The 27,578-nt window shown below is 40.4% G+C and overlaps 1 protein-coding gene across 8 annotated transcripts in view; it reads left to right on the top strand.

The window, feature by feature from the left end:
- The window catches only part of cep112 (centrosomal protein 112), a 349,442-nt gene that overhangs the window by 280,796 nt on the left and 41,068 nt on the right, over positions 1-27,578 (top strand). For all 8 annotated transcript variants that reach the window (XR_012400500.1, XR_012400482.1, NM_001327791.1 and 5 more), the window contains one exon: positions 27,396-27,485. Coding sequence is in view for 6 of the 8 variants with exons in the window: in NM_001327791.1 (NP_001314720.1) it covers positions 27,396-27,485 (90 nt within the window). In the remaining 2 variants the exon portion in view is untranslated. The remainder of the gene's footprint in view (positions 1-27,395; positions 27,486-27,578) is intronic.

Below are 27,578 nucleotides of genomic sequence, written 5' to 3'. Positions count from 1 at the left end.
CATGCCTTTTTGCATGATAGAAGAGCCGGTACACAGTGTCGGAGTCTGGCCCGGGCTTTAATGGAGTAGACATGACTCTGTTGTCCTTTGTGGAGCTTTCAAAGAGGGTTTGGGATCGTGGCCGATTGGAGTGTGGTGTTTTTACGAGTGTTTTGAAGTGGTGACCCGTGCTTTGAACTGCTCAGTTTTTGTCACTGAAGCTCTAATGCTTTCTGCGCTCAGGGTCAAATTTAGAAATCACTGCTGCTTTTTTTCTTGTACTCTCCCAAACCATGGCCACTATAGCTGTCCTGCGTTAAGCACCAAGCCTAACTAAGCATACTATAAACATCCAATCAAACTTGTTGATTTGTTTTTTAGACTTGTTTTCTTAAGGTTTTCTTAACTGTTTGCATTATTTTTTAATGTGTGTTTTTATGTGGCGCATTTATCATGTATGGCCATACACCCATAGCCAGAAGGTAGATTTCTTTCAGTGAATTATCTGTTGATCTGCATCCCAATCATCACAAATACAGCAGAAGGCCTATTGGAATCTGCATGGATCCAAGATTCTCAGAGAAATCAGTCAAGTTTGGTGAAGGGAAAATCATAGTTTGGGTTTACATTCAGTATGGGGGCGTGCGAGAGATCTGCAGAGTTGATGGCAACATCAACAGCCTGAGGTGTCAAGACATTTGTGCTGCTCATTACATTACAAACCACAGGAGAGCACAAATTCTCCAGCAGGATATCGCTCTTTTCATACTTCAGCCTTCACATCAAAGTTCCTGAAAACAAAGAAGGTCAAGGTGCTCCAGGATTGGCCAGCGCAGTCACCAGAAATGAACATTATTGAGCATGTCTGGGGTAGGATGAAGGGGGAGGCATTGAAATTGAATCCAAAGAATCTTGATGAACTCTGGGAGTCCTGCAAGAACGATTTCTTTGCCATTTTATGACTTTATTAATAGGTTATTTGAGTCATTACTTGTTTCTAGAACTTGGATAGGCGACAAGACTTTTGTCATGTAGCGTACAATAGTTTTGTTTAAAAAATGGACCCAACTTGAAATGATTACTTCACTGATAAACCTTTCTATGGTTAAGTGAACATCACAAAAGAATCAAGTCTAAATTAACAGGTCCAAAAGAACTATCGTAGCAAGCAATTTACTCCAGATCTCTCCAGTTTGCGAATCATTAAAGCTGATTTTTACTAATCAAAAGAAATGATCAATTTAAGATTGACTCAAAAGAATCATCTGTCCACATTGAATTATATCATGAATATCGTTACATTTATTTTATTACTTTCCAGCCCTACACTCTCCGAAAAAAATGGTACAATGATGTTGGTACCAAATTGGTACCAAAGAAGTTACAAACTCTTGTCACTGGGGCAGTACCTTTTTTAGGGACAGAATTGCACCTTAAGACAAAGAAACAAATTTGTACCATTGCAGTCTGTCCCTTTAAGGACATGATTTGTACCATTGGAAACCAAAATGTACCTTTGGTTTTTAAACCTTGCAGATACAATATTGTACCTTCATTAAAGGTACAAATCTGATCCATGAAGCTACCACTACAGTGACAAGACACTGTAAACTTTAAAGGCTGATTTATACTTCTGCATCAAGCGCACGCGTATGCTAAGCACAGCCTACATGTTGACGCATAGCCCTACGCCTTGGCCGTCGGCGTCTCTGACGTGCACCTCTCAAACACTGTTGACAACTATTATCAACGAAAAGGTGCTAAGCTTTCCCCGAAAAAGCGGTAAAAGTTGCTAGATTATGTCATATGTTAACTTGCATATTACTGAAGTCATCACGTTCTAACATTTCTGGTTGTTTAACAGCCTCTGGTCAATAAAGGAGTATTTAATTTTGCACTGCGCTTTATATATGCATGTCAATTTAACTAAATGTATTGCTGTTTGAATACTATATATCAGTATAGATGTGTATTTGTATGTGTGAATTTGCAGTAGTCTCAAAATGGTCAAATTAAATTGCTAAAACAAAGGAGAAGCAGATCGGTTTGACTGTACAAGGGAAATACCTTCACACTGCCGGTGCTAAATCATTTGCCGTCGATATGCAGAGGAGAGATCTGCTCTCAGGCTGCAGGTGGGAGAGGCTGCTGTGTGAGGACTGGGCTGCCTGTCAGTGTTCTGAGGCGGGGGAGGGGCCGGCGGCATCATCCGAAGCTCGTTGAGAAGAGTAGTAACGATACAGTATAGACAAATGACAGCCTATAAAAATCTCTAGTAACACACAAAAAAGTTGCTAGATTTGTCGCTATAAAAATTGTCGCTAGGGGGGGTCTAAAAAGTCGCTGAATCTAGCGACAAAGTCGCTAAGTTGGCAATACTGCTATCAAAAAATGTAACTACACGTTATGTGTAGCGCAAGCTCTGTGATTGGTCGGCTTGGTAGCGCTGACGAGTCTGGGCGGGGCCGAGAGCTGTGCGAGCCCGATGGAGTGATTGTTTACAAGTGTGGAGTCCCGTGAAGGAGCTACAGATGGAAAGTTTTGTTTTGTGTTTTCCTCATGGTTAAAGTTGTTGCACGTCCGCCGGTTCCTGCCTCAAAATGAGCGAGTTTGAGCCACTTGTACATTCAGGAAGCGTTCAGAAAAAACAAAACATCAGCAAAGAAACTCAACACAGAGGAACATTAACACCTCACTGCCAACTAGCGTTTCGGAAGTGTTTTTACAGAACAACAAAAACAGCGCGCAGAAGTATAAATGCACAGCTACGCGCGTTGCATGCGCCGTGGGTCACATTTAAGTGCCTTAAATGTTTACAATACCTATAGTTTTATGTTTTATCAGTTGTTTTATATTAATAATTAATGTTTATAAGTTTCTTTAAACATATTCTTTTAAATGATGATTCTTGTTTTAATATGGAAATTATTTATTAAATCACTTTGCCTTTCCAGTAACATTTATGGTCATAGATATTGTGATAACGAAGGAGTTGTTCAACACTTTTGTACCTTTTACATGGGAACAATTGTGTACCCTCATTTCACTTGTACCATTAAATATAGAGAACAGTATTATAAGAGGTCTTTTCTGTAGCATGTAAGTTACAATTTTTACAAAGGTGCAAAACTGTTCCTCAAGGAACATTATTTGTACCATTTTTTTTTTGATAGTGTGGGTATTCATGTACTATACTGCACTTGACTGCATAGTGCTTTACATCTAAAGTTACATACAATCAGAAGCAATTAGGAGGTCTTTCCACACCCATTACTAGTGGATGATGCAATACCAGCAACAGTGCCTCACATCACACCAGCTGTAGGTGGATGGGGCAAGATTAAGAATTTGTGTTGGGTTCAGGCCGATGGGGGAATTTGGCCAGGATTACACCCCTACTCTTTACGGAAAGTGCTATGGGAATTTTAATGAGAACAGAGAGTCATAACCTCAGTTTAATATGTCACCCGTAGGATGGTGCTTCTTACAGTGGAATGTCTCTGTCATTATAGTCACACCAAGACATATTTTGAGGACTTTATTTTAAACATGGATGAAAAACGGAGATGTGAGTTGGTTGATTTGGTATATTAGCTCAGGTTATAATCATATTTTCTGTCAGACAGAGTCTGTCTGCACCTGTTGATGTTAGCTTAGGAATTTAGCTTAGAATTTGTGCTCCACTGAATATTACCATAAGGAATATCCGGTTTTGTGCAGTTGATTATGCATGAGAGACAATGAAGTAACCTTTTTGATATGATTATCAGGGCTTGACATGAACTTTTTTGATCACCAGCCACTGTGGCTAGTAGTTTTCCAACATTACTAGCCATTTCTACTAGCAGCATTTTTGTTGCTGGGAAAATAAATTTTATATGCATAAATTTGACTTTAAAATTGCCTAATTTTAAATGATGTGTTATGTCCACATGCTTCCTTAACTTTTTGTTTTATTTTATTTCACGTGACAATTTTATCTCAAATTTGGACAATAGAAGATTGGAAAAACATAGCCTGGTCTGATGAATCTCAATTTCTATTGCATCAGTCGGATGGTAGGGTCAGAATTTTGCGTCAACAGCATGAAGCATGAATCCATTCTGCCATGTATCAACAGTTCTGGTCGTGGTGGTGTAATGGTGTAAGGGATATTTCCTTGGCACACTTTGGGCCCATTAGTACCAATTGAGCATTGTGTCAATCCCATTTTTAACACTAGCTAAAGCTCAGATCTGATCATATTTAATCTCCCGATAATCAAATGATGTTGTTCCTGCTACGGTATAGAAATAGAAATGTTTCTAAAATCGATTCCCCTGTCCCTCGATGCATATTTTGTCATGGCTGGTTAGAACAGAGGCTCTTATTAACATGGGAAAGATTTTATCACGTTACATTGTGTCTGGTTAAATTGATTATTTCCTTACGTATCTCTCTCCCTTTGATTAATCTGGATTTGTTTTTTTATTACTTAATTTCTAAACCATAGTTTTTAGTTTATGATCAAAAGCCCAGGGTTTTATCAATATGAATGAGGATCGGACTGGAAAGATACTAAAATGATGTGCAAGTAAGGAAACGATACCAGCTTCTGAAAGCTTCATATAAGCTGATAAATGAAAAGAATAAATAAATAAAAGATAAGTGGTCTTTCCAGGCCTGCATGCATCTCGTGTTTCCCACAGTCTGCTCATCGTTTTAAATTTAGTGTGTGAAATGAAAGTTTTTATTAGTATTTTCTGAAATACTAATGCGTGTTTGTGTGTGTGTGTGTGTGTGTGTGTGTGTGTGTACGTGTTTTTGTGACATATCAGGACACAAACATGTATAGTGACATGGGTATGACGCAGGTATTACAAAAGGAGGTGAAATGTGAGGACATTGGTGACGTCTTCATTTCTCAAAATGCTTAAAAATCACACAGGATGAGTTTAATCAGAGAGTAAAGCTGGACACTGACTCCTGTGATGGTCGGGTTTAGGGGTAGGGTGGGGTGAGGGCAATATAATATACGGTTTGGAAAGTATAAAATGAATGGAAACCTGTGTAATGTACCCACTTTTCACAAAGACAAACGTGTGCGTGTGCGTGTGTGTGTGTGTGTGTGGTTGGAGGGATGGGGTGTTTGGAATTGACAAGTTACACATAGGTTTGTTTTTTTGGAGATGTATTTGAAGTAAGAAAGTCAGTTTTGTTCAGAAACATGTAAAACCATACAAAATTCATCGCATTTTTACACATACACATACAGACCTCTTGTTTACAGCTTTAAAACACTCATATGCTGTATACGAACTATTACTAATGCACACTTCACTTACACACATCTAGGAAACATTAGAGTATACACTCACATGCCACTTTACCGAATGCGAATCTCCCATTCCACAACATCCCAAAGGTGCTCTATTGAATTGAGATCTGGTGACTGTGGAGGCCATTTAAGAACAGTGAACTCATTGTCATGTTCAAAAAACCAGTCTAAGATGATTCACGCTTTTTGACATGGCACTTTATAACACTGTCGTCATAAAGGGATGGACATGGTCAGCAACAATACTGTGGCGTTGACATGATGCTCAATTAGTACTAATAGGCCCCGTTTTCACTAATGCGTTTTTGTTTTAAAACGCATAAGTTTTGTTACGGTTACGCCATCCGTCCACACTACACCGGAGTTCTAAAGTGCCAAAAACGGAGCGTTTTGAAAACGATGGAGAGGCCGTTTTCATTCTAATGCTGTGTACACACCAGACGCGGAACGCGCAGATAAATCACGCTATTCGCACGTAAATAGCCGCGTGAACATTTGAGGTTACTCGCTTCATTCGCGCGCCAAACCCCGCTTCATTTGCGCGTCAAACCCACAATCACGCCCCCACAAGAGTAAGCTCCTGATTGGTTAACGCGGCACGAATGTCCGCTGAAGTTCAGATTTTCGAACTCGAGTGATTCGCGCGAAACACGCATTAAGCGCGTCAAAGGCACAAAACGCTCTATTCGCAATTCTCGTCATTCGTGCTGCGACATTCCCGAGTATTGCGCCGCAGGATGTCTATTCGCGCGTTTGCATTGACTTAACATGTAAATCACTCGCGCTTGACGCGCATTCCGTGTCTGGTGTGAACGCAGCATAAAACGCTGCTGCTCCGTTTCAGTGTGTATGAGTAAAAACGGAGACATCTGAAAACGGAGGCGGGACTGCTGAGATTCACTACCTGATTGGGGCTTTTGTGTCATTGCGTATCCTTCCCTTATTTGTCAAGTCCCTATCACATGACTATAACACATGGCTTTAACGCTACCGGAAGACAGTACTGTAAACAACAACATGGACACAGAAATGGGAGCGTTGTTTGCACTATTGTCTGTTTTAGGTGCCATTGTGCAGTTATTCATTTGTTATGTTTAGTAACGACTCGACCTCGTCGTCTGTCCACAAAAATACCTCTCTTGCTTTCTTTGCCATCGCGTTTAATGTACAACCGGCGTTTGTTGACTAACAATAACCAAATGCCGAGCGAGACGCATGCTTTCTGTTTATACTAGAACGCACATGCCCAGAGTGCGCGAATGGTCACGTGATATACGTTTTTGGTGGCGTAGTGTGGACGGAGATAAGTTTAGAGACGCGGATCGTTTTTGATCTGAAACGCTGTTTTAAAACTAAAACACACTAGTGTAAACGGGGCCAGAGACCCAAAGTGTGGAAAGAAAATATCCTCCACACCATTACACCACCACCACCACCAGCCTGAACTTAACAGACCAGGCAACATTTTTTCAATCGCCTATTGTCAGATTTTAGTGAGCCTGTGTGGATTGTTGTCTTTTGTTCTTAGCTGACAGGAGTGGCACCTGGTGTGGTCTTCTGGTGCTGTAGCCCATCCACCTCAAGGTTGGACGTGTTGTGCATTCAGAGATGCTCTTCTGCATACCTCGGTTGTAGGGCGTTGTTATTTGAGTTACTGTTGCCTTTCTATCAGCTTAAACCAGTCTGGCCATTTTCCTCTGACCTTTGGCATCAACAAGGCATTTGCGCCCACAGAACTGCCGCTCACTGGATATTTTCTCTTTTTCGGACCATTCTCTGTAAACCCTAGAGATGGTTGTGCGTGAAAATCCCAGTAGATAAGCAGTTTCTGAAATACCAACAACCATGCCACGTTCAAAGTCACTTAAATCACCTTTCTTCCCCGTTTCCAATGCTAGATTTGAACTGCAGCAGATGGTCTTGACCATGTATACATGCATAAATGCATTGAGTTGCTGCCATGTGATTGGCTGATGATAAATTTGCGATAACAAGCAGTTGGGGCAGGTGTACCTAATAAAGTGGCCAGTGAGTGCACATACTGTATAAAGTCTGCTTATATATTTTAAGCACATTTGTGAGTGTGCGCATGCTATTATATAACTACATATCATTATGTAACTCAAATTAAATGAAGTAAAAATCCCACCAGAAACTCCCTGTTCATGTTGTGATCGCTAGTTTTACCAATGTTTTATTACTGGACACTGACTCAAATTGATATAGTTAAACCAATGCAATCTTTATTGTACAATAGCTGAGGGAAGCTTTAATGTAATGGAGTCTGAAATTTCAGTCCTGTTCCTTTGTGTATTTGACCAGGCAAACCCCATCAGTGTTTTAATAAGAGTTTAATTAATGACTGACTAGTCGATGTAAGTTCAAACACATATATAGCTTTAGTGATAAGACAGAGAGAGCAGACAGGAAAGAATGGTTACCAAAGCCTGTGTGTGTGTGTGTGTGTGTGTGTGTGTGTGTGTGTGTGTGTGTGTGTGTGTGTGTGTGTGTGTGTGTGTGTGTGTGTGTGTGTGTGTGTGTGTGTGTGTGTGTGTGTGTGTGTGTGTGTGTGTGTGTGTTTGGATGGTAGGAATAAGCGTGTCACACGCTGACATTGTTGCCAAGTCGCTCACTTCAAAGGCGGATTATGAAAGCTGAAGGGCTTGAGACAAAAAAGAGCAGAAAGAAACATCAAAGTGTGGCGCATTTGAATGCAATAATCCCAAAACAGTTGTTCTGATTGCGCTGTCTGCTATCAGATGTCTCTGTTGCTCATATTGCTTAAGATTAAACCCATGTTTGTTTGTCAAGTCTCTTAAAGTCCCACTTTCCCCACCCCAAACGCTTTAGAAAGACTGCCTGTGAAAACTTTCCTTTTAATCGACTCTTGCATACTGTAGAGTACGTCTAAGGCCCAAAATAGTGCTGTCAGATCAAGTTAACGTGTAAACCTTTTATGTTTTCATTCATTCTTTCTTTATCCAACTTTGTCTCTCTGCATCAGGTCAGAGTGTAGGTTTACTGCGGGCAGTAAAATATGTTGGTCAGGTCATATTCATTCATTCATTTTCCTTCGGCTTAGTCTCTATTTTAGTCGTCACAGCGAAATGAACCACCAACTATTCCAGCATATGTTTTACGCAGCGGATGCCCTTCCAGCCACAACCCAGTACTGGGAAACACCCATTACACACTCATTCACACACACTCATACTGTACACGGCCAATTTAGTTCACTCAATTTATCTATAGTGCGTGTCTTTGGACTGTGGGGGAAACCGGAGCACCCGGAGGAAACCCATGCAAACATGGGGAGAACTTGCAAACTCTACACAGAAATGCCAGGAAAAAGCCAGGATTTGAACCAGTGACCTTCTTGCTGTGAGGGGACAGTGCTAACCACTGAGCCACTGGTCAGTGCTTGTAGTAAACACCCACACTAAGACGTTGGCAAATAACGTTGTTTTTTGGTGCACAAATGTCTTTTTAGAGCTTTGACCGATCACAATTGAACAACTGAAGTCATGTGGAATGTTGTGGCAATGTTTTTGATTTCTTTTCTGGACTTTGAATAAGTCTGTATTGTTGCTGTCTGCGGAGGATAAGGGAGCTAAAGTATCTTTTTTTTGTTCTGAAGATGGACAAAGATCTCAGAGGACTGAAACGAATGCTTGAACTAATCCTTTAACATATGCAGTTGAAGCCTAAATTATTAGCCTCTTTTGATTTCCCAAATGATGTTTAACAGAGCAAGGAATTTTTCACAGTATTTCTTGTAATATTTTTTTTTCTTCTGGAGAAAGTCTTATTTGTTTTATCTCGGCTAGAATAAAAGCAGTTTTTAATTTTTTAAAACCATTTTAAGGTCAAATTTATAAGTCCTTTTAAGGTATGTATTTTATTTTTATTGTCTATAGAATAAACCATCGTTAAACAATGACTTGCCTAATTACCCTAACTTGCCTGCCTAAGCTGAACACTAGCTGATCTTGAAATCATGTACTGTCATCATGGCAAAGATAAAATAAATCAATTATTGTAGATGAGTTATTAAAACTATGATGTTTAGAAATGTGTTGAATAAAGAATTATTTCTGTTAAACATATGTTGGAGAAAAAAAAATACAGGGGGCTAATAATTCAGGAGAGCTAGTAAGTCTGACTTCAGCTGTGCATATACATTTTAATGTCCTTGAATAAACTGTTTAAAACATTTTCAGTGTTGCAAACTTTCAGTTAACCTAATATACTGTCATTGCTGAAGCCAGATTAATAGAAAAAAAATTTACAAAATAAACAAATAATTAGATTTTTAGATATGTATGCTATTCATTTTATTACGAAAGAACGATAGAATGATAGAATAAAATATAGAACGATAGGTAGATAGGTAGGTAGGCCGGTTGGTTGGTCGGTTAGTGGATGGATGGACGGATGGATTGAGGGATGGGTGGCTGGGTGTATAGGAAGGTAGATAGGTAGGTAGGTCGGTCAGTAGGTGGATGGATGGATGGATGGGTGGGTGGGTGGTTGGGTGTATAGGAAGGTAGATAGGTAGGTAGGTCAGTCGGTGGATGGATGGATAGGTGGATGGATGGATGGATGGATGGATGGGCGGGCGGGCGGGTTGGTGGTTGGGTGTATAGGAAGGTAGATAGGTAAGTAGGTTGATCGGTCGGTTGATGGATGGATGGGTGGATGGATGGAGGGGTGAGCGGGTTGGTGGTTGGGTGTATGGAAAGGTAGATAGGTAAGTAGGTCGGTCGGTCGGTGGATGGATAGATAGATGGATGGATGGATGGGTGTATAGGAAATTAGATAGGTAGGTCGGTCGATGGATGGATGGATGGGTGGGCGGGTTGGTGGTTGGGTATATAGGAAGGTAGATAGGTAAGTAGGTCAGTCGGTGGATGGATGGATGGATAGGAAATTAGATAGGTAGGTCGGTCGATGGATGGATGGATGGATGGATGGGCGGGCAGGTTGGTGGTTGGGGGTATAGGAAGGTTAATAGGTAAGTAGGTAGTTAAGTAGGTCGGTCGGTCAGTTGGTCGGTCAATGGATGGATGGATGGATGGATGGATGGATGGGTGTATAGGAAGGTAGATAGGTAGGTCGGTGGATGGATGGATGGATGGATGGATGGATGAACAGGTGGCGGGCGGTTTGGTGGTTGGGTGTAAAGGTAGGTAGGTAGGTAGGAAGGTAGGTAGGTCGGTCAGTCAGTCGGTCGGTCGGTGGATGGATGGATGGATGGATGGATGGATGGATGGATGGGAAGGTAGATAGGTAAGTCGTTGGATGGATGAGTAGATAGATAGATAGATAGATAGATAGATAGATAGATAGATAGATAGATAGATAGATAGATAGATAGATAGATAGATAGATAGATAGATAGATAGATAGATAGATAGATAGATAGATAGATAGATAGATAGATAGATAGATAGATAGATAGATAGATAGATAGATAGATAGATAGATAGATAGATAGATAGATAGATAGATAGATAGATAGATAGATAGATAGATAGATAGATAGATAGATAGATAGATAGATAGATAGATAGATAGATAGATAGATAGATAGATAGATAGATAGATAGATAGATAGATAGATAGATAGATAGATAGATAGATAGATAGATAGATAGATAGATAGATAGATAGATAGATAGATAGATAGATAGATAGATAGATAGATAGATAGATAGATAGATAGATAGATAGATAGATAGATAGATAGATAGATAGATAGATAGATAGATAGATAGATAGATAGATAGATAGATAGATAGATAGATAGATAGATAGATAGATAGATAGATAGATAGATAGATAGATAGATAGATAGATAGATAGATAGATAGATAGATAGATAGATAGATAGATAGATAGATAGATAGATAGATAGATAGATAGATAGATAGATAGATAGATAGATAGATAGATAGATAGATAGATAGATAGATAGATAGATAGATAGATAGATAGATAGATAGATAGATAGATAGATAGATAGATAGATAGATAGATAGATAGATAGATAGATAGATAGATAGATAGATAGATAGATAGATAGATGTTAAAGAACCATCCACACCAACAAAAAACCTTTATTTAAGAGTGTAGTGTAGCTGAGGTAGATTTGCTGTGGAAATGGACAGTGACTGTGTATTTGATCTCCTGCTGTTTTCCTTCCTCATCATGATTGGCAGCAGCATGTGCTCCAGCCACTAGTTTGCAGATGTGAATGTGTTCGTCCTTCCAGATACACATCTGTGATAAAAGACGCTCCGGTGCACTGTCACTCACCTCAGTGTCGTTGTGTTCCTGCACACGGATGACATGGAGGGCGCGCGTTTTGGTCTGGCTTCAACCCCCCGGTGAAACCCAGCAGCCCTAGCATGCACAGCTGCTGTTTAAGCCGGGCTTTGCTCTAGACTTCTGCCTGTCTGTGACACCAACAATAGCTCCCACCTCTAGTGTCAAAGCGCAGCACTTTGATCAGGGTCTCCATCACCGCATGCTGCACTCCGGCTCTGACATCACTCACACAGCATGTGACACGTCTCGCTGTGGCACACATGTGGCATGTGTCATTCTGATGCTGACTTCTCTATTTATAACACACAGGAGCACAATATGAGGATACGTGCACTTGTGCTTTGTCGTCACTGTCAGCTTAATGTTTATAAACATACTCGTTCCACGCAGAATGTGCTTTTATTCATTGATTCATTTCAGAATTAGGGTGTTTATTCGACTTATTCAGCAGACTTAATGCTAGTTCATTCATCCTGGAGTGTTGTGGTAACACTTTAAAATATTGGCCAATGATTGATAATGTTTTCTAACCTTACACAGCATTTATTAAGTATAGTTTATAGCCACGTCCCTTAGCACTCCAGGCTATGAATTTGTGTTTGCCACATATAGCTTAGAAAACCAACCCAAGCTCATTCTGGAAACGTAGCCCCAAGGAAGTTTCTGGAGACCACGATTTACGTGGCCGGAGGTACGTAAAGGCCGCGTTTAGTTATTTTCGAGCGAACGCTGCGGGGCGGTGTGCCGCCGCTCCGCCCCTCCTCTTCACGCTCGCTGGCCGACGGCTCGCCTCCGAGTGGAGGGCTTTCCTGATGCAACCAGTTTGTCCGCTTAGCTCACAGCGTTGCGTCGGCGGAGCGGAGGCCCCGGAGGAGGAGCCGGCCGCGGTGGACGACGACTGGGATCGAGTCCCGGGAACAGCGGTTCCGGAAATCAGGTAAGACGAAAAACGGAATCCGAAAAATAAGGGCGAGAACGCGGCGGGATCCGAAAACGCGGTCGAAATCGAAGACGAGGGCTTTTGCTTTTTTTTTTCTTTTGCGAACGGTCGCTCGGGTTTAGGGAAGGAGGGGGAAGAGGAGGGCGGCCGAGTCAGCCGATCCGGCGGCTTTTCGCGCTCGAACGGCGCGGGCTCGAACGGCGCGCACTCCCGAGAGGCGCCCGAGATGCGAAAAAGCACACACAGCGGCCTCTCGCGGATCCGCGAAAACAAAAACAGCTCGAATACGTACCTCCCGGGACGTAAATCGCAGTCCGCAGAAACGTCCGCGGGGCTACGTTTCCACAGTGAGCCCGGGTTGTTGAAAACTCTATGGTCTTGTTCAGAGAAGTGGGCTTTTCTTTTCATGGGCTCTCAACCAGTAATGTGCTAGAACTATGTAAGAACCACCTCATTTACATGTTATAGACTGAAAAGTAAAATAAATCGAAGTTTTAAAAAAATATATTATTTTAATAAATTTTATAAGTTTAATAATGTTCAACATAATTTGTTTGTTTAAATTCAACACAAATAAATTGTTTACAACCACTTAACATAAAAAATTGAGTAAATCCAAGGAATCCTCTCTGAATATTTTTTTTCAGTGTAAATAAATAAATAAATAATAATAAAAAATAGTAATAAAATAAAAAAAATTCAAGCATAAAATTATAAATAAAGGGAAAAAATAATAAATTAATTTTGGGTCAAATTTAATAACAAATACAATATGTGTTTTGTTAAGTCATATAATATTTTTTTTTCTCCGTTTGCTACCTTTTTCTGATGTTTTAGCTAATGTAAATATCATCCCGCCTGCTTTTTGAGTTGTCAAGCGAGTTCTGCCAGAACGCTTTGTTTGCCATTCCAGATGACTTTATTAATAAGTTATTTGAGTCATTAGAGGTGTATTGATTCAGTCGTCCAAGCTCATGGGAGTCAAACACAATATTATTAATTTTTCCACTGCACCATGACTTTGTATTCTATACTGGACATTATTTCTATTAAGTGACAAGACTTTTGACTGAGCAAAGTCAGACCTTACTGTCCTAATGAAGTAATTCAAAATCAAGGCATGATCATGTTTTATTTTGGTAAAATAAGCGTAATCTAGAGACTTTTGCCTTTCAAATAAGCCACTTCTGATACCAATTGATCAACTAGAACCTAAAGTTCGTTGACGAACTTTGATGTTGGCTTGAGAAAAGCAACGGGACTGCGCTAGGACTGGAAATGGAAGTGGGTAGGAAGCACAGTGGTTGATAAAATGCTAAAATGTTTATGGCATTGCTAGGTGGTTGCTAAGCAGTTGCTAAATGGCAACGCTCGTGTACATGTTTGATCAAATGCTAATTCTTAGCAGGTATTGTTATTGAGATAATCATTAATAGCATGTAGCTTATTGTTATTAACACAATTCTTACAATGCATAGTGCACAGGAAGTCCTATTTTGCTAGCATGAGTAACCCAGGTCCATACAATGTTCTGATGTAGAGATATTGTTGTTTTATTGCTATGGGGACAATTGACAGATTGGTATTGATACATAAAAGCTTCTTGCCAATATGAATGATATAAAGCAAAACCGATGTATCTTATGCTGTGTTCACCCCAGATGCGGAACACGCGGATAAATCATGCTATTCGCGTGTAAATAACCACTTGAACATTTGAGTTTACTCACTTCATTCGCGCATCAAACCCCGCTTCATTCACGTGTCAAATCCGCTTCATTTACAGATCAAATTCACTTAAGAACAGACACGGATTCGCAGGATAAGCAGGGTTTTTGTCTGCCCAGTGACTCTAGCTTCGTTGCTAAATGGCTAACATGGATTTTATTAAGAAAATAACTGTTTATATGTTTTATGAAGTCTGAAGAACAGCGTCGATATGTTTAGGGCCGTGTCTTAGTCCACTAGATCCTTTCAGAGGTGCATTCAGCTCTATGAGCTCATAAACTCCTCTAGAAACTTAACCTGGATGATGGAAGCTAACAGCGGTGTTTCTGGCTAAGCCGAGCCCAGTTTGAAAGACTGTTGTCGGTGTCAGCTGGAGGATTTCCGCCGGGACACCAACAACAGGCATACGTCACAATCACGCCCCCACAAGAGCAAGCTCCTGATTGGTTAACGTGGCGCGAATGTCCGCTGAAGTTCAGATTTTTGATCTCAAGCGTTTAGCGCGAAATGCACGTTAATTGCGTCTAAAACACTCAATTCACACCGTGCCATTTGCGCATATCACACCATTCATGCGTGCCGCACCATTCGCGCAATTTGCGTCATTCGCGGCGCACCATTTGCGCATATTGCGCAGCAGGTTGTCTATTCGCGCGTTTGCATTGACTTAACATGTAAATCACTTGCACTTGACGCATGTTCCGCGTCTGGTGTGAACGCAGCATAAGACAGTCTCTAAAACCGGACTTGGGCATTATGTAAAAATGGCTTGCCATATTTTATTGAAAATATAATGCTTAATAAATGTAAAAGTGATACATGCAAAAAATGGCTTGCCATATGGAGTTTAGGTCAAAAATCGCTTGCCATATTTTGAGAAAAATAATGCTTAAAAGTTGTTTATTGGAAAACTTTAATAACTGATAAACCTGAAAAGATATAGCAACAAAGTCCAATGCAGAACACAGTTTTTAGCCAAATTTAGGGCTTGTATATTTTTATAGGCCCAAATTATTTATATATAAATATATATATATATATATATATATATATATATATATATATATATATATATATATATATATATATATATATATATATATATATGTGTTATTATTATTTTTTTTTTTATACTTATTATTTTTTTTTTCAAAAACAATAAATCTGATTGGCATGCAAAAGGCACCTTTTGACCAAGTTTGGACCTTGTAGCATGAACAGCCTAGGAAGAGATACGTTTGTTTTCGTGGACAGAGAAGTATAACAGTATGTTGGCTTTCTCAAGCCAACATAACTAGAAGTCAAATTATTATTTGTAGTTCTTAAAACTTGAACAGGCAACAAGACATTTGCCAGGTAGTGTACTTTCACTACAGAATTTGGCAAGTAATGGTACTTGAGTATGATTTTTCAGTACTCTTTCCACCACTGGCGGTTATTTTCAGCCACCCCTCACATGTCTTGAGAATATGTACAAATCTAGTACACATTCCACAGGTGCAGCCGTTCCACTCTGTAATTGATTCTTTCATGTGTGCCCTTTTATCTGCGCGTTCATTTGAGGCTGGGGGCTCACGTGCGTATTCTCAAAGCTATCTTGAACACACACACCCCTCAAGGAAGATGAGTGTAAGGCAGAAGCAACATGTTAAAACACGTCCAATGATAGGATGTGTTCTGACATGCGTTACCTCAACAGCAGCAGCTTTTTTACAGTCAAGAGCAAGGACGGATAGGAGAACTAGTGGCAGCACTGTGAGGACAGGAGCATTGAATGTTAGATTTCTGTAAAATGTATGTGACATTAATACTCTTTAGTGTACACAACACAATATAATAGGGATGCACCAAAACAAAAATATTCTGGGTCGAAATGTGTAATTATGGATGCACCGATACTGTGGTTTAGATATGAATCTTGTGCATTTACTCACTCACACAACACTAATGTTCATCACTGCCTTTCATTCCAGCTACAATCAATTACACTTTTAAAATTGAGCCTAATTACTATAGTTCAACCTCAAAAAACTATACTTAGTGCCTATTACTATCACTTATAATTAGTATAAATTAGTATAAATTACTCTTAATGTGTCTCAATACGTTTGTGGTCTGGACAATGATTCCTTAAATCATCTCATCCAATAATTTTGACTCATATCATTTTGGTAACACTTTATTTTGATGGTCCATTTGAGTATTAGTGGACTGTCTGCTTAATATCTGCTGATACTGCTCCTTCAACAGACATTTAACTGACTATAGGAGTACTTTGCAAGTACATGTCAACTTACACTAGCCCTAACCCTAGGCTAACCTTCTACCTATAATCTAATGAGAATTAGTTAGCATGTAGATGCAGTGTAACTTAAATTAAACAAACGGGCTATCAAAATAAAATGTGACCGTCAATTTTTATTCATAAAAGTTTTCTTTAGTGTTCAGCACAAAATAAAAAAGGTCTTGCGGGTTGTACATAACATTGAGGTTAAGTAAAGGAGAAAAAAGAGGGAACTGTGATTTCATTTACTCATCTTGTTTTTTTTTTCTGTCCAAGTTCAAGCACGTGGCGTCTGGAACAAATGCGTTTTATAATTCATTCATTCTCTCTCTGACCCTGCCGTGACCTCCGAGCTGTTCGTTCAGTGATCTGCTGTCATATGGTTGAGGTTTGACACAGACTAGTACAGCCACAGGAATGATGAATTTGCAGATTTGGTGAGATTTGAGTAAGATAACCTTCGTGCGCTCTGTGTCTCCGTGTGTGTGTGTGTGTTTGGGGTTTAGGAAGAGGGTAGCTGATAAATGAGTGGATGAGGGATGGGGCAGATTCCCAGAACCCTTTGAACCCTGTATCGCAGGAAGCAGCGTGTGATAACGTCCCAGTGGCCTGCGTGAGAAAGTCAAGCCTCAAAAGAGCAGCTCTCACCCCCCACACACTTCTGTCCATTACACACTGTCAGACAGCCCTCACTACCTGTCTGGGCTTACCACGTTTACTGTCCTCGTTTTTTAAAAAGGACAACAAAGTAGAGAGAAAAGTGAGTGTCATTTGTTTCAATTCTTTCTGTTCAGTTACCATTCATTTTTGAAGATCATTTCATTTTACTAATTATACAAATAAAAAAGAACTTGTGTCCAATGAGTAAGCACTAGTATATTTTTAATAAGCACTACAATCTAAAGAATAGGCAGTAGTATCTAAAAAAATAAGCACTAGTATCTAAAGAATAAGCACTAGTATCTAAAGAATAGGCACTATTATCTAAAGAATAAGCACTAGTATCTTATTAATAAATTCTGGTACTTAATGAAAAAGAAACTAGTATCTAAAAAATTTATACTAGTAACCTAAAAATAAATATTTAGTGTCAAAACAGTTTGCCATAAACAATAGTACTCAAAAAACAATAATTATTAGTAATTGTATCAAAAATGGTGGCGCAGTGGGTAGTGCTGTCGCCTCAAAGCAAGAAGGTCACTGGTTCGAGCCTCGGCTTGGGTTTCCTCCAGGTGCTCTGGTTTCCTCCACAAGTCCAAAGACATGCAGTACAGGTGAATTGGGTAAGCTAAAGTTGTCTATAGTGTCTGAGTGTGAATGAGTGTGTATGGATGTTTCCAACCCAAGCTCATTCTGGAAACGTAGCCCCGCAGACGTTTCTGGAGACCGCGATTTACATGGCCGGAGGTATGTAAGGCCGCGTTTAGTTTTTTTTTCGAGCGAACACTGCGGGACGGTGTGGCGCCGCTCCGCCCCTCCTCTTCGCGCTCGCCGGCCGACGGCTCGCCTCCGAGTGGAGGGCTTTCCCGATGCAACGCTTAGCTCACAGCGTTGCGTCGGCGGAGCGGAGGCCCCGGAGGAGGAGCCGGCCGCGGGGACGACGACCGGGATCGAGTCCGGGAAACAGCGGTTCCGGAAATCAGGTAAGATGAAAAACGGAATCCGAAAAATAAGGGCGTGAACGCGGCGGGATCCGAAAAACGCGGTCGAAATCGAAGACGAGGGCTTTTGCTTTTTTTTTTTCTGGACGGCTTTTGCGAACCGTCGCTCGGGTTTAGGGAAGGAGGAGGAGGGCGGCCGAGTCGGCCGATCCGTCGGCTTTTCGCGCGAGAACGGCCCGGGCGCGAACGGCGCGCGCTCCCAAGAGGCGCCCGAGACGCGAAAAAGCGCGCACAGCGGCCTCTCGCGGATCCGCGAAAACAAAAACAGCTCGAATACGTACCTCCCGGGATGTAAATCGTGGTCCGCAGAAACGTCCGCGGGGCTACGTTTCCACAATGAGCCCGGTTTGGATGTTTCCCAGTAATGGGTTGCTGCTTGAAGGGCATCCGTTGCGTAAAACATATGCTGGATAAGTTGGTGGTTTATTCTGCTGTGGTCATTTTCTTTGTAAGCCGAAACGAAAATGAATGAATGAATGTATCAACAACATACCCCCCACACAAAAGGAGCCAACAGTCAAATGATCCTATAAAACTAAACATGAACAATGTTTCAGTTAAAGAAAGGAAATGTGTTGTGTACATTCAGACCTCTTTTCTAGCTACCATATATTCATAGCAATTAAAATGATGCGATAAAGAATCTTGAAGCTGTTCCTTTCATGCAGCATGAGTTTTTCTCAGACTGTTAATGATATCCTTAAGTTAGCTCAGCTAATAAAAATACCCTCCTCTTTTATTATTGTTCCAAACCATTAAGACTTGAAATACATCTTTGAAATACAACTTTAGATACTAGGTCAGTCGATCGGTCAGTCAGTCAGTCAGTCAGTCAGTCAGTCAGTCAGTTGACAGTGGCCTCTGGTGGATTTACATGAGAACAGCAGGTACGAATGGCACCAGCAAGACAAATTTGACATCTAAAAAAGCATACACAGCGGTCTCTGGTGGATTCGTGAACACAAAAACTGCAAAATAATTTGGTGCTCTCCAAATATGTATATAGTGGTACGCTTTCGGTAGCCTTGGTTGGTTCATAATGTATTGCAGAACACTTTCACTTTAGGTATAACAAAACTTAGAAGATCCAAAGGGGTGTGAACCTACACTGGTCTCATGGTTTGGTTCGGTTATGATTATCATGTTATCGATTTGGTTAAATTCGATATTTTGGTGCATCACAGCGCATTGACGATGCTTTCCACACATAATTAGATTTTTTTCTTCATAACACAGTATATATATCACAATATATATATATTTTTTATCTATAAATATATTCATATTTATATATTATTTGTAATACAACATTGTCTTTTAAAACAGCAGTAAGATATATGAACTGTACCCTTAATTTGACCCGCTCAAAGAAAACACTCCTTCTGAATGTATCAAACAAAACTCCAACACATGCACAGAAGACAGCATGAACATTTATAGCAAATAAACTAAATATTAAATATTATCCCGCTTGCTTTTTGAGCGCTGACAGGCGAGGTCTTTCACCCCTATGATTGGTCATTGTCTTCACCTGCTCAACAGAAAGGGCTGCGATCGGCTTTAGAAATAAAGGGCTGTTCACCGATGAGTGACGCGGGAAGAACAGCCGCGGTTACAGTCTATATGTGTATAATACGCGATTATCACAGGTAATCTTTAATAGACACAGTTGAGAAAACTTGCACCTCATGCACGCTCGTGTCTGGATCCACAAGTATCGCTTTAACAGCCAAGAGGAGAGGAAAAGTTACCTCAAATACACCAGCGGTTCAAATGTTTAAAGTGAGAGAGAAAGAGAGAGGCAGAAATGGATTTTTACAGCATTCCTCCCTAGAAGTGAAATAGCGTCTCGTATGCTGTGCCTTCTTCAGTGTCAATGAAAGACTTTCCAGCAAACTCACAAGCAGTTGAATTGTGCATAAATATAGTAGTAGGAGCGTTTTGTTTCCTCGCCTCCCTCGCTATAGTACTCCACTGTGACATCGCCGTAGGAGATAAATGATGTCAGCACGTAATAACCGGTTATGATCTATTACTGAACGGAAATCGAATTGTCCCTATCTACATCAGGGTGCACTGAGGAAACAGTTGATTTTGACACCCCTACCAAAAAGGTCCTAAAACTCAAGTGAAAATATAGGATTATTTAATGAAATAAATAGAAACCATTTATTATTGTAATTATGAAGTATCATGTGACGCTGAAGACTGTGGAGAAGGAGAAATTCAATTATTGAGCAAATGTTTTAAGTATAATGTACAGTCTTTCTGTAACAGTGTGTCGTATCTGTTACTGAAGGGCAGCTGAACAAAGTTTGCTTTCATTTTTCCATTTCCTGTTCTTAAAAGACTTCCAAGCATCAGGTCTGTTTTAATTACAGCACACACTGCACTGGACCTGTTTTATCCCACAAACTGCTTTGCGTTTGTAGTTTGCTGAAGGATTTGTGAAGGACATGTTGGCATGCTTGGCTCCTGGCACAGGAGAGTCGGGGATGGTATTGAACTGTTATTGTTTGAAAGCAGCAGTCACTGTGTCAGAACCAGCAAACACCAAAGCAGAAGGGAAATAAAGCAAGCCCTGTGTAGCCCAGTGTCTGCCTCATAAAGAAGACACGGGGGCGCTGGCAATATGTCTCTCTCTTTCTTACCTTTCTTTTCACTAGCAACCACCCACATGAGGGCAGCAAGTTTTTCTTAGGAAAAATATAACCCTTAATTTCTTTTAGAAAATGGGGTAAAATCAAATTTGTTTAATGTTATTATGTTTATTTTTATTTGTTTTTATTTTTTTAGATTACAATTTTTGGTCCCAGTTTATATGAGGTGGACTTAGCTACTAAGTACTTGCAAAAAATAAACAGAATGTACTTACTGTGTTCATAACAACACAGACTCATTCTAAAAACGTTGCCCTATATACATTTCTGGAGATACACAAATTATGTTGCCAGAAGTACATATGTCGTCTTTAAAACAAACGCTACGAGCCGGTTCCTTTTTGCACTCACCAGCTGACCGCTTACCTCAGTATGGACAGTTCCCACAGTTTGTCCAGTACCTCACCATGTACGTCGTCAGACTTTAGACACATAGAGGAGTTGACCACGATGATGGGGTTATAGTCTGGTGAAGAACAGTTCCAGAAAGCGGGTAAGACTAAGCCAGAAGCCAAGAAATAAAATAAACGGGTAAACAACAGGGTGAGAATGTGGTAAAGTCTGAAAACGTGGTGAAAATCAGAGGGCTTTTTTTTAATTGCTTTTTAAACTGTCGGTTGGGTTAAGGGAAGTAGGTGGACAGGTCAATCGCTGCTTTTGAAAACACTATTGGTTGGGTTTAGGAAAGGAGGAAGGTGGGTCAGTCAGTCAGTCAACAACGACCTAGGGTGGATTTACGTGAGAACAGCAGGCGCAAATGGCACTCGCGAAAGAAATTTGAGATCTGAAAAGGCATACACAGTGGCCTCTGGTGAATTCGCGAAAACAAAAACTATCCCTAGCACCAATATGGATTTTTTGGCAAATATCGATAACCGATAACTCTTCAGATTTGGAGGCCGATAGCCGATATACTATAGCCGTTAATTATTATTGTTTCACAATGTTATATTTTTATACATTAAGCAACCTGTTTTAGATTAAAAGTTTGAACTGATCTTATGAACGAAATAGCCTACTCAAAGCTATAATTTCATTGATTATATAGACCTTTATTTATGATTTTATAGTATGACAGAAAATAAGTTCTCTTTCTTCGCATAGCAAATTAACATGCAACTTGACTGTTGCATAAAAATAATTGGTTAAATAACAAAACAGCACCTAATTAACAAACAAGTTTAATAAATATGTCTTGAGGAAAATGAAAATAAAAGAGCTAAAAACTGAAACCAACTCAAATGTTCTTGAAACAAATGTGTTGCAGTAATGAACATATTAACAAATATGTAAAAATATACAATATCCGAAAATGCATTTTAAAAGGTGTTTTGACAGTTCAGAGTCACCGTACGAGCAAAAAGCTAAATATAGATAGTATTACTTTATAAATTGCAGCACAAGTTCGTCCTATTTGGCATTTTAGATTCTTTTGAACACATATGCGTGCTGCTTGTCAATCAGACAACACTTCTATGTTCATTCTTGCTGTCAATTGCGAGAAAAATGATCGATGAAAGGTTCATGATAAGCTGCTATTAGATTGAAACTAACTAAAGGCTCTGTGTGACGAAGCGGAGTCAGATAAAAAGTCAGAGTTTGATACAACACCTGATCATTGAGCACAGATGACTTTATTATAAACACAGTGCATAATATAAAGACAGATTAGGCCGGAGCGTTGAGAACCTTTCCCCAGTGCAGCTGTGAAGGCTCTGTCGGCTCACTATATGTGATATTAGCCATCACAAGGGCTCGTTATAATCATAAACATGCAGATCAAACTGAATAGAATCTTACATCAACAACACATGGCAAGCAATGCGTTGATAAGAACAAATAATCATATTGGTTTACCAACAACCCAAGGAGTTGTTTAGCATGTGTGCATCGCTGCTATTATGTTTACGCATGTAATATTTTTTCAGAGGCCATTTAAATCAAAATACACAATGGCACTCTATCCAACAAATCTACAATGACAAGTTATTAACGCCAATACCACACAAAGAAAGGACGGACTTTGAAGGAATAAACAATGTGAGGAAAGCTCCATTATAGTGCACTGAACAAGTTCCACCCACGCATACGTAAGGCAGGCTGTTCTATACAATTAGGTAATTTATCGGCTTAAAGATATCGGCCTAATTTTGACATCGAATCGATAACAATAACCCTAAAAATAGCATTTATCGGCCGATAACGATATGGCCACCAATATATCATGGATCCCTAAAAAAACCTGCAAAAAAACTAGCTCCTAGGATGTATTTGGCACTCTCCAGAAGTGTATATAGTGGTACGCTTTCAGAATAAGTCTGGGTTGGTTCATGATGTATTGCAGAACACTTCTGGTGCTCTTGAGGTGTGATACGGGTAGGGTTACGGACAGGTTTGGTGGTCAAACAATAAATTACAGATGTAATTAAATGCAGGTATTTAATCAATTATTGGTACATATATTTACACCGTAAGTACATTGTAACAAATTATTAACTTTAGTCCACCTAATATACAGTGGGAGCCAATTTTAAATCAAAAGATTTTTTAATTTGATATTGACTTAAATGCTAAACGATTATCTGCTCCTAATAAATAAGTTGTTGTTGCTAGCAAACTCTTCCTCTACTCTATTGTTGAATAGTCTGGTTAAAGACATTATATCCACCACATCCACATTCCCTGCTGTCATCATCAGCCTCACATGTGCGCAGCTGGAAGACAGAACGAAGGGAAGGGAAGGGAAGAGCGTCTGTAATTTAGCAGTGCAAGCTCTCTCACACGGCCACATTGATGTGTGCACAGCCCTCTGGGCCAGAACTGCACTTCTAGAGTTTGAAAGTGCTCTGGCTCGTCGTCATTAACGGATCTCTTTAATCTGACGCTTGGAAAACTTCTTAAAGGAGCTCACTACAAATAGACATTCCACATGAAGAGCCGACTAGTGCTAACAAAACATGGGCTGCAGTTTAAAGAGGCCCTCTATTTTCTCCTTCTTTTTTTTCTTTTCTATTGCCTTTACCCGAGGGAGACATACTTGCCTTATCGTTCGAGGTGGACCACCCAAGAAAAATGACTCAGGTCTCACCTTTGAGAGCGAGCGAGCTTTTCAGCTCAGCACTTGCGCATCTGCAGGCCCGTACGTGTGTGAACGGCATATTAGTTGTGTGTTTTAGTAATCTTGGGGGATAAACAGCTGTTGAAGAAAAGCAAGAAAAGAAAGTGAGAGAAAAAAGGCCACTGACATGCCTCTCTTTCTCTCCATTCAGTCCCCTTGCCCCCAGGAAATCAAATGTTCCACGTTTGCCGCTTGTTTAGATTGATCCCACTCTGGCTGGCTGATAAAGAGCGTATCGCCCTGGCCATCTGGACCCTGTTTGGGGAGATTCACCATAGAAAATCACACGTTCACGCAGAGAGGAACAACAGCTGTGAGCTTGCTATGCTTTTCTCGGCCCTTTGGAAGGCTTTGAGGGAAAACACAAGGCAGTATCAAGGTGCATCCTGGATGGAGAGCCGCTCGGGAGACCTTAGGGTTCACGGTGATGTGGCCCGTTGAGTGCTTTCTCTGTCCCAGGAGGGCAAATGAAATGGAGCCCTGTAGAGCATCGGGCCACAAATCCACTTTAGGAGCTTGTCTTTACTGGCCTCCCTCACCTTCCTGCTCGGCTTAGCCGGTGACCTTTTATTCCGTCTGGAAGACCCGATGAGCTCTTCAGGAGAACATCGGGACAAAAGGATCACCCACAATTACTCTTTCAGGCTGTTTATTAATGAGAGCTGCAGATGACAGGGTCCTTTTATGACAAAGACAGAGATATTTTCTAGCCCTCACCCCTCCCCGGCGCTCCACTGTTTCGTAAATCTGCTAGGAACCACATGAAAGACTGAGCTCATAACTGTCAGCGCTCTTCCAGGAAACATCACCGCACAAAGCCTGTTACAGTTCTGGGGTCTGCTGGCGTTCGGTTACTGGCGTTACTGTGTTTCATTAGATGTGGACTGGTGTGCATTGAAGGTCATGGCTTTGTTGTGCTTTGTGCAAGTTTCCTGTATTTCCCTTTGTCATGCCTAAGGTCCAAATGTAACCTTTTGTCATACCTATGACATATATTCAGTGTGGTTCTAAATTAAATGAGGCTCCACTGGATGGAAGTACCACTTTCATAACATTTGACATTTTGGTGTTCATAACTTTATAGATTTTTTTTTTCTGCCTCTAAAAACAAACCCTTTTTTCAGCGGGGTGTTTTTTTTTTTTAAGTCAGGAAAGTGGGCGTGTCCAGCTCTGTTTAAGGGGGAGTGTCAGAGGAGCAAAAGAGGGATGGTCTGTTAAAATTTGCATAAAAATAGGAGTGTCAGTTTGGGCATGCGCTGATTTTTACAGAGGCAAAACACACACACACACACACACACTAGGGGTGTCAAAATTAATTGCTTCTTCTGTGCACCACGATGCAGACGAGGACAATTTGGTATCGGTTCAGTAATTATAACCGATTATTATGTACTCACGTCATTCATCTCATATGCGCTCTGTCGCGAGCGAGGCGAGCGGGAGTATTTACAACGCTCAAACTACTTAAAACTCATTAACTGTGCACAATTTCACTGTGCGTGTGTTTGCTGGATCAGTCTTTCGCTGACATTAAAAGCAGAAGCCCGTATTTCACTGCGATTGAGAGAATGAAAGTACTCAGTTTCTCTCTCTCTCTCTCTCTCTCATGCACACACACACACACACTGTGGCCTATTTGACCTGCTGGCGTGACTTTTCTTCTCCTCTCAGCTGTTTTACAGCGTTTCTTCTGGATACAGAAACAAGCGTGAGTTTTCTCCACCGTGTCTATCATGGATCAGCTGTGATCGGCGCTGCCGCCTGCCGCTCATCAATGTCACTTATCTGTGGAGAGAACAGCACGCATGAGCAAATCGCAACCGTTTTTGTTGAGGGTGTGACCAAGCAAAGGGGTGTAAGAGAACTAGACAAGGATCAGGAAGCGAGCGGCATGTTTATATTTGTTTATATTATTTGCTAAATGCTCGTGTTGTTTAAAAGTACAGATTATATAGCTGGCTCTGTTTATATTAAATGGCAAAATTGTGTTACAAATAGTATATAAATATAAATATATTTTAATACAAGAATTGCTGCTGTGAAGAAAATTTTAAACTGTGTATGAAAAGCATCGTCAATGCACAGTGATGCAGCGAGATATCGAATTGAACTGAATCGATGGCATGATAATCGTAACCGAACCGTCAGACTATTATAGGTTCACAGCTCTAACACACACACACACACAAACACACACACAGGGGAGAAAGACAGTGATTTGTGTTTTCATAGACACCAGTAATCAAATTATTTGCCAAATTGTTAAATGGTGGACTTTAACTGCAGTTTAGCTCTTTCATTCAGGAATTTCATTCATGCCCCTCGTGACAAATGAGATATTTTATTCGAGGAATTGCTCTAAGCGTGTATTTTTATGCAATGTTTGTTACCGCACGGCGAATGAGAGAAAAAAAAACCTCCGCATTTCCAGGAAACTTAGATGCACTCGACAGGTAGCGTCAGAAAGCCGTGTGTGTTTTTCCTATCACAAACTGCGGTGAAAATCCTACACGACGGTAAGATTGATTGTGGTGCTAACATGTTTACACTCGGTGTAATATGATATGAACTAACTCTAATAAGAATAATATAAAACTCGATATGAACTAACTTTGCCATCTGTATAAACAAAGACCACTGGTTTCTCACTCACCAAATCTGTAAAGACAGGACAATCAACACCAACTAGAGCCGCGTCTTTATTAATAAAAGACGAGCAACAAATCCGGATTTCACCATTTCCAGATGAGAAAAGCTCTCGAGTAAAAAAAAAAAAGTTCCTTAGACACGTATTGTTGTCGAGCGTCGTGTGCACTGTAATCCACACATGAGTCCAGCTGTGCTCTCATAGCAAGAAAATGAAAACAAAACCTTCACTGGGGCAAATTATAAAAGCAACACTGCACGCTTGTTTTGGCAACACAAAGTGTCGACTCTCTGCCGTCTAAACACTGTAACTCTTGTCTTGGGAGCTATTAAAGAATGAGAAAACTTAGGCTACATTCCTTTAATTAGAATTTCCAGTTTCTTTAATGTATCCAGCAGAACTGTGAGATGAGCAGTTCACATGACTGAGGCCTCACTGTCCACTTTACTGTACTCTAGTTTTCCTACTTTTCACGGTGGATCATTTGGTCTGTAGTGTACACATGTGCTAGAAACATCTGGTTCAAAGCCACAGGAGTTTTTTTTTTTTTTTGCCAGATTTTACAGTGTATTGACTATGATTGCAAAGAAAAACACTTTGCTTCGAATCGTTGCTTTCTTTGTTGAATGGTGGATTCTGTTGATCAAACTGTATTTGATACCCTCTGTTATGTATCTGCTTTCTTTATCTGTAATCTACCTAATCTAACCCTTGCTTCCCACTAATTTCAGATTCTGCATGAGCGCGTGGAGACTCTACAGAGGCAACTGAATGCTGTTGAGAAGAAGCTGATGAACCGCGAGCTGGAATACCAGGAGCAGGTAAAGTTACAAAATCCCAGTGCCACTGCCCCTGAAGGACCAGGAAGAAGCCATGTCTCCTCACTGAGTCACTGATATGCCCCCGCGCACATT

This window comes from Danio rerio, chromosome 3, assembly GCF_049306965.1.
Source record: "Danio rerio strain Tuebingen ecotype United States chromosome 3, GRCz12tu, whole genome shotgun sequence".
NCBI lineage: Eukaryota > Metazoa > Chordata > Actinopteri > Cypriniformes > Danionidae > Danio > Danio rerio.
The sequence above is the reverse complement of the archived record's forward strand: the minus strand, read 5'-3'. Positions and strand labels throughout refer to the sequence as shown.